Below are 8,178 nucleotides of genomic sequence, written 5' to 3'. Positions count from 1 at the left end.
CACCAACCCCTCTATGAACCGCCCCACCGCAGCCCCTTGCCCCAGTCCCCCCGGCCGGGCCGCGAACCCGCCACCCGGGCACGCCGCGGGGGATGCAGCGGAACGGGCGCCCCCAGAGCGCCGCGGCGCGGCGGCTGCGCAGTGGGATTGGCGGGGCGCCACGTCAATCACGCCGCCGGGCCGAGCGGTGGGCGCGCCTTTCCCCGCCCCCTCCGCCCATCGCGGGGCGGCGCGCGCGGCGGCGGTCGCAGCGGCGGGGGCGGCGCGGGGAGCGCAGCGCTGGCCGAGCCCCGCGCGTCTGCCCGGGCGGCTCCTTCCCCGGCGGCCGCCCCTCTCCTGCTCGCTTCCCCGCTCCCGCTGCGAGTAGCCGGGGCGTCCTCCATGCGGGAGAAGAGGAGGAGGAGGTGGGAGCTGCTCGCCGGCCATCCCCGGCGCCCGGCAAGTGGGAGCCGACCCGCCGCCGCGCCGCTCCTGCCGCATCTCCCCGCGGCGCGCAGCCGGCGCTGAGCTCTGCCCGCCGCGCCGCCCCCGTCCTCCTCCCCACAGCCCCCCTCGGCTTTTTTCTTCATTTTTCCCCGCTTCGGTTCTCACCCTGGCTGCGAGTGAGCGTCTTGATGAGCGCAGAGGATGTCCGGGAAGCACTACAAGGGGCCTGAAGTCAGTTGTTGCATCAAATATTTCATCTTCGGTTTCAATGTCATTTTCTGGGTAAGTGTTCCCTTCGCACCGTGTCTTTCTCTGCCACCTTCTCCCTCTCTCATTCCACCACCACCCCCCACAACCGCCGCCGGCTGGGAACGGCCAGAGGTGAAAACCGAGGGACGTTGTGAGAGCGGAGCCCGGGCTCGCGCGTGGCGGTTGGGCTCGCGCGTGGCGGTTGGGCTCGCGCGTGGCGGTTGGGCGTTCGAATGGGGCTTTCGGCGGCGCGCGCGGCCCGGGGTGCCGCCGTCTCCCCCCCCACACACACACATCCTGCAGCCGGCTCGGGGAGCGCTGCCCCGGGCAGGCCGGCGTGCTGCATTCCTGCACCTCTTCCCCTCCTAATCGCTTTTGTTGTAGGTGCTAAGAGGCTTTCTCACCTCTTCTTCTTTTCCTTTTTTTTTTTGTTTGTTTTGTTTTCCCCTCCTTCCTTTCCATCCGTCTGCTTTGTGGTGGGAGAGGGAGCCTCTAGGCACCCAGGCCTGGAGGACGGATTGATCTGCCTGTTCTCATGCTGATATCCCTGCTAAATAAAAAATGATTAAAAAAAAAAATCGCAGCTCGAGTTCTCTGAGCGGTGTTGTGATTGCACAATGCCGAGGTTGTGTTTGTTATGATTAGCTATTACCATGTACTAGAACTAGCAATAATAGGAGGGAGGAAACAGAATTCCCAGCCATCCCTAAAGTGTAAGCCCAGGGGAGGCTTGGTTGGGCATTTGCAGGGATTTCTGGCTGTGCTGCTTGATCTCCTGACTGCACAATGTCTTGTTGCACCATTCTGGCACTGGCTTTAGAGTAGCCAGAACTGTGTAGCGAAATGTAACCTGCATATAATAGTACTTCTAGCATCTTCTCCGTGTGTTGGGTTTGAAAGAGAAGCAGCTGGTTTGGGATGTATCTACCAAATTTCATAACCACAGAGGGAAGGGGTGAGCGTTCTCATACGCACATAAATGAGATTTTGTCAGTGAATAGAACGTTGAAGTTGGGCGAAGTCTCTTATGTGTACAACCGCCCTTGCTTCATGAGTTATTCCATGAGATAACCCAGGTAGGGCGACTGTGTTTTTGAGGGGCTTTGAAGATGAATACATACCTGGTATAGTGGCGTCTTCGAGCTAGAAAGGTGAACTGTGAAAAAACCAACACCTTCAAGTTTCATGGATGAAGGTGGGGAAGAGCACAGGAGAGAAACCTTCTAACCAATACTGCGCATGTGGTTGCCACCTTGGTGAGAATGGAGGAGGGTGGTTATGTGGCTAGTGGGTATTCACAGCTAACTTCATGTCTGTGTTCCTGGAAGCTAAAGATGCTCGAAGAGGATGTTTTGGAAGGGTGGGATTTTTGATTAATTAAACTTTTGTACTGAAATACCTTACTCAAGAATGTAAGCTGCTAGAGTGAAGTCGACCGTGGTTTTATGTCAATGTTTACTTGGCCCAAGACCAGCCAAAACTTTCTAGTATTCTGACCCTATGGTAGCTGTTTTTAGTGTACTATTTGCTTAGGTTTTAGTGTTTTGAGTTTGCTGTGGTTCTTTTCACTTGTCTGTTTTTCCGTTTTGATTCCCCTGGGCATATGTTGCTGTGCACACAGATGTTTTTCAGCAGGGAACAGGGTAGTGTGAGGAACACTTGTGTGCCATGTCCTTGGACTAAAGGAAGGAGATTATGGTGAAATATACATAAAGGTGTTATCTTGCTCCTTCAGGCACTGTCAGTCTATAGGAAGCTATATACCCTGTAATTTCCTTCATCTTATTCTCTGAAGGTTAATGTGCAGATGGCGCTAGTGGGGAAGTGGTATATTTTAAGTGTTTTGTTGCTAGGTTTTTTTCTTATTCCTGGAGTGTAGCTTTTGCATGGCGGCAGATATTCCTCTGCTGTAACTGAATGGGTTAAAGGGTATCTCGCCGGGCCACGAGGCTTTATACTGCTGGATGCTAATCTGAAGACCTGAGTGTATCCACCCACTCTGCCATTTGCTCGATTTGTGGCCCTTGCTTATGTATCTCCCCTTTTGCAAAATGCTAATGGTCTCATTTGTGTCCTTGGCTAAACTTCTTGAAATCCACAGAGACAAAACACTTTATAAGAGTTTAGTAATTTCTTCAGAATGTTGTAATCTCTTTATGAGAGAGCCTGCATTTATTACCATGTCTCTTATGATTTGGAGTGAAAACATAGGCAGTTACTCTTGTAGAATACATTTTAATGTTGTTTATACTGAATTAATGGCAAACCTTTCAATAGGCTATCATGAAACTGGGCCAGAAAAGCTGTAAATGAAAATTGCAAGTTAAATTGGCTGTTCACAGAAAGTGATAATAAAAATTAGCCACTAATGTAGTCATTGTAAACGGATTGAAATGACGAAAAGGTCATCGTATTAAGCCTGTGACACTCTCCAGGGATCTTGCGAACATGGAGATATGTAGAACCCCTTTGTTAAAACTTTTGCATGAGGATTATGATGTAGTGGTTTTAACACAAACTTCTAAATTTTTAATGTAAACAAATGGCAAAATATTCTGCATGATAAAACAATGGACTAAAAATAGAGAACTGAGTTGGGAGAACAGTGGTTTTGACAAGAAAATTGTGCCTTGAACAGAGGAATATTATAGGTCTGCTGAAGTTATGCGGGGAATGATCATACATGCTACGTAAGCTGAAGATATTACAAAAAATCGGAAGCTTTATATGCCACAGAATATGGACAAAATAAATTATCTGACTTTTTTGTAATTTTTTCTTGTTTTGTGCTGGTCTGTTATTTCTTTCCTTCAGGAGATAGTTCTGAGTCTTGCACCACCCCAGGTAACATGTTCTTGTCTGTCTGTGTGTTTCATACTGTTGCAGAAGAGAATATTGTCCACTGAGTCTGTGCATAATTAAAGTACCTGGTATAATTAATGTAATATATTTTTTTAATATATAACTAATGTTCTAGGTAGTTCAGTATTAAAGCTGGTAAATGCGCTGGAAGTGTTTGTTCAGAAAAACTTATTTTATGAGATCAAAAAGCCCTTGTGGAAAAGATTTAGATGAGGACTGCAGCCATAATATGAGGTAACATAAAACCTTTTTCTGCAGTTAAAGAAAGCAGGCAAACAATGCCTCCTGCCTGCCTTTTCCCTTAGACTACCAGGTAGAATGATGTCAAAGGTAAAATACAAAAAGTAAAAGTAGGCCACCCTGCTTCCCAAAAGGCAAGAACCATTTCCCCTTCTTTCCCCCTCTGCCTTTGCAAGACAGTTTTAAGCTTTTAGTTCCAAGAACTGTTTTAAATTGCTCTCTCTGCATTATTATACTTGATGGGAACTGCGGATGTATACTATTGTTTAACTCTGAATTTCAGTCTACACTTTATTCTACTGGCCCTAGTGTGATCAGAAAGACATATGGAAAGCATTGACACCTCAGACAGAAACCTTTGCTTTATCTGATGATTCACTGTAAATTGTGAGATTTAATGTGTAAATGCTACAATTATGATACATCAGCATATTACAAGTCATAATTTGTGTTTTAATTTGCTTGGCATTTGATGGCAACCATATGGGAGTCCAAATAGACTTCTGAATTACAGGAAGATACTGGAAAGAAAACTGAGTAAGGTTATATGAGTGTGTGATGGGAAGTGTTGGAAAAGTGCACTGACCTTTAAGGGACAACAGACAGTTTATTAAATTTTGTACATCGTTAATAGTTTGTTTTCAAAGGGGCAAAAGATCATTTTCTGTTGTCAGCTGGTTTTCAGGTATCCACAAGGAAGTTCTGGTTATGTCATTTTACCTTCTCACGGTGGTTAAAAAAATCAATGTGAAGCTTGTTCCATGCAACTTTCAAATGCATTCTGTGGCATTTGATCTTTAAAAAATTGCATTGGGAAGATGCTCTTGCAGTGGAAGTGGAAGCATTCTGTTCACTCCCCTCCCCACCTTTTACAATCAATTGTATTTTTTTTTTTTTCACTTCTAAGTAGCACAGATAACTTAGCATTTAGCAAGTGGTCTTGCCAGAAACAGAACAATGACCAGAACATAAATTCTTCTGGGAAAAGACAAAGTGTTTTGTAAGAGCGCAAGGCGATGATGTACATATTGATGAAATAGATGCATTGTTGTGAGCTTGTGATTCCTGAATTCCTCAGTGTCTCTTTCAGCAGATGTAGCCCCAGTCTTTTAAATGCACATAAAAATATAGTAACTCTGCTGGCTCCAGGGGACTTGCTTCAGATTTCTAGAGGTCATCCTTGGAATAAAAATTTTCCTTGCCCTGCCTTCCGTCATAATGTTGTGGCAGGCTGTATCCATTGGTTATACAAAAAGAAATAGATGAGGAACATGGATGAAGCAGTTTCCTTTCTCCTCTGTATTTGTTTTGCCAAAACTAGGTGTTTGTAAATATATTATTAAGTTGTTTCATGTTTCTAGTTTATAAAAGATTGACAAAGCATAAGGGCACATGAACTAGAAAAAACTAATTGCGAGACTTCTCATGTTTGATGTCAACATACTTCAAGTGAATATTATTTGAACTATCAAATGTAGCTTATGTGCTTTCTTCTGTGTTAAAGATGCATTTAGTAAATGTGTTTACCAGTGTCCCACCTTGATTGAATTGTCATAGTAAGTTTTATGTGGTGGGACATCTATCTCAAAGAGTGAAGAGTTAATTTTGAATCTTTAGTTTCCCAATCGGAGAAAAGCCAATGCATGTAAATGGCATCCAGAGTAGAGGCAGCCCCAACATAATAATACTTCTGCAAGTGAAACGTTTTATGAATATTTGTATGTGCAAAACCAAGTTATCCTTGGTCCTAGTCCCATCCCCCTTGTTGCATGTTGGTAATGGTTTCTTAATAAAGGCAACAGATCCATGTTCTGTAACACTGAATTTGAAGTAAGCATGCTACTTTAAGTCAGTAAGACAGTCTTTTCCTGATAAACTCTTTGGTGTATCTTTAGGTACATATCTAGCTACAGTAAATGATGTAATAGGCACACAGGGAAAGCAAACATGAGCTATACTGGGGAAGAAAGTTGTTTGTTTGTTTTCCCAAATAGGAACCCAGAAAACATGTTTTTGAAAAAGAAATTACTGAGGTAGTGCAATAGATGTAGGGCAATTTTCAAAAGGAAAACGTGAGGGAGAAGCTGGTTTAGTGTGTGTTGTGTGTAGTGATTTTTTTTTTTTTTTGGTGGCCGGGGACCGGAAAGAAGAAAAATGTAAGAAACTTCTCTGTCCTCTCCAGTGGACAGGAGTTTGAAACTATGCGTGTAATCTGTTCTTAAAGAACACTCTCTAAAACCTGGTTCCATAGATTGCAATAATCCCAAAGTACTTCTTAGCAAACTTTATTCGTTAAACTCTGTAAGACGCAATAGTTAATGGTTAGTAGAGGATAAGAAACTTGGGCTTAGACTTAGTGAACAACACTTCTTTTTCTTCTGAGCCCCATTCCTACAAATATACTTGTTGAAAATGCATTATGAACTTTTTTTGGCACCAGGGCTACTACAAGTTTTACATTTGGAGAAGGAAGCTGATATTTCGTTAAATGCTCAGTCTGTGTACCGTTAATATTTCATTAACTGAGGGCACTAACCTGTAAAGATTTGCTATAAGCATTTATAATATAGTGGTTTGCTTCCAATTAAAACTGGGGGTGAGAGACAATATTTTTGACTCAAAGAAATCTCCTGACCTAATTCTGCCAGTTAGGGAATTCCATTCTTAAAACATAATGCTGTAGGATGGAATCAGCCTTCATATTTTGCTTTGCCCAAAATACGCAGCCTGTTTCTCAAATGCATGACTAGTAGCCTGTCAACAGGACTGTAATTGTTTTATTGATGTAGACAGGAGCAAGGAGCTGAACAGCTGATGGAGTAACTCAGCTCAGTTAGTGATGACCCAGAAGTCACTGTCAGCATTAACCATAAAAGTGCCTTCCAGAGTGGTAATTTTTTAATCTCTTCTAAATATCTGACTTTTTAATTAGCAGGCATTTCAGAGTGACTTTGTACTGGTTTTCATCTTTTTCCCATTTAAAAATAAGCAAATACTGTTGCAATGCAATAAAGAATTAACAACAACAAAAGCTTATCCATTTTTACCAATGTACTGAGTTGCATTCCACTACAGTTTTACAGTGCAAAATCCAGGAAAACACAGATTATTCTTTACTGGTTTGAGGCCTAATTTGTTCCCTTTCCATTGTACTATTGCGTGAGTTTGGAGAACATCCCATTTATTGTGATTGTGCTGCTGATACTGTCAAAAATTATCCTCCCTCGTGCATCTCGGTGGATATAGATTTCCACTGAATTCAGCAGGACTTCGTTACAGGTATAAGGGTTGGTAGGGGTGGATGTCAGTGTTGGCACAGTGCTCTGTGTAGCTGCTTGTGTCATGTACACGAAGACGTGGAGCGGTCCAGCCTTCCCCTTGTGCTGGCGTTTCAAGAGGTCGCTAACACACCGAGCCGTGCACTCAGGGGTGCTTGGTTTGGTGTCAAACTGACTCAGTGTGATCTCATAAAACCTCCAGATGGCCTGTCTTGTGGGGATGCTAAACACACTCAGATCCTGCTCCTTTAGCTGGATAAAATAAACGAGGCAAATGGCAGTAGCAGTATTTATTTATTTAAATACACATCAATCTCCACGTCAAATTCTTCAGCTAATGTTTCAACCTTCCAGTCACTTTCCTCAGGACAGCATTTAGAATAAGTATTTCAGTGCACACAGAGGATCTTATGAATGAACTGTCAATTTCCCACAGAACTGGGAAAAATCAATATGCCTCTTCCAGGCTTTGAAAATCCCTCTGCTCCTAGTGAAGGCTCCATTACATCAAGTCATATTGAAAATCATTTCAAGCAAAGTTCATGATGTGCAGTGATGCAAGATTTTTTTTTTTTTTCAACAAGGCAAATACGTATTATGAAAACAGTATGTATACCTATTCTGTACCTGCTGCCATCTGGTTTTCTCAACAGCAAAATTTCTTATGGAAAAATCAAAGAGTTGTAGGAACTTCTGCCTAAATATGTTCTCTTTCTCCTCAATAGTCAAGTAAAATTATTTCTAAAAGTGTTTGGTGGTGCTTTGTAGTAATGTATTCAAAGAAAGAATTAAAAGAAGACTAGATGCCTTTAGATCTATGAAGTGTTTTACTGCATATAGTGTTAATGAATTAAAACCTGAGTATGTCTACTCTGGTAGCTCCAGTAGGCTACTTTTATAGGGTAAGGAGTATGATATAAATGAGACTGCAAGGATGCTTGCCATAATTCAGCTTACTGGGTGTTTCCTAGCACTAGTAGTTTACATTTAATGAGAGTTCAGCTTAATTTACTTTGATTTAGGGGTAAATCTTCCATGGTGTGGAACATTACTTTCTTTCTGTGTGCCAAGAGGGCAGACTCTTGCCACAGAGCTCTGGTGCCCCAAGCAAAGATGCTGCAGC

At 43.0% G+C, this 8,178-nt stretch overlaps 1 protein-coding gene across 2 annotated transcripts in view; it reads left to right on the top strand.

Moving 5' to 3' along the window:
• The first annotated feature begins 294 nt into the window (after positions 1-294).
• TSPAN5 (tetraspanin 5) overlaps positions 295-8,178 on the top strand; it is a 79,142-nt gene continuing 71,258 nt past the window's right edge. For both annotated transcript variants that reach the window (XR_010606176.1, XM_065634655.1), the window contains exon 1: positions 295-708. Coding sequence is in view for 1 of the 2 variants with exons in the window: in XM_065634655.1 (XP_065490727.1) it covers positions 628-708 (81 nt within the window). In the remaining variant the exon portion in view is untranslated. The remainder of the gene's footprint in view (positions 709-8,178) is intronic.

The sequence above is a fragment of the Caloenas nicobarica genome, chromosome 4 (genome assembly GCF_036013445.1).
Source record: "Caloenas nicobarica isolate bCalNic1 chromosome 4, bCalNic1.hap1, whole genome shotgun sequence".
In the NCBI taxonomy this organism is placed as follows: domain Eukaryota; kingdom Metazoa; phylum Chordata; class Aves; order Columbiformes; family Columbidae; genus Caloenas; species Caloenas nicobarica.
This window is presented reverse-complemented; position numbering and strand designations above follow the sequence as displayed.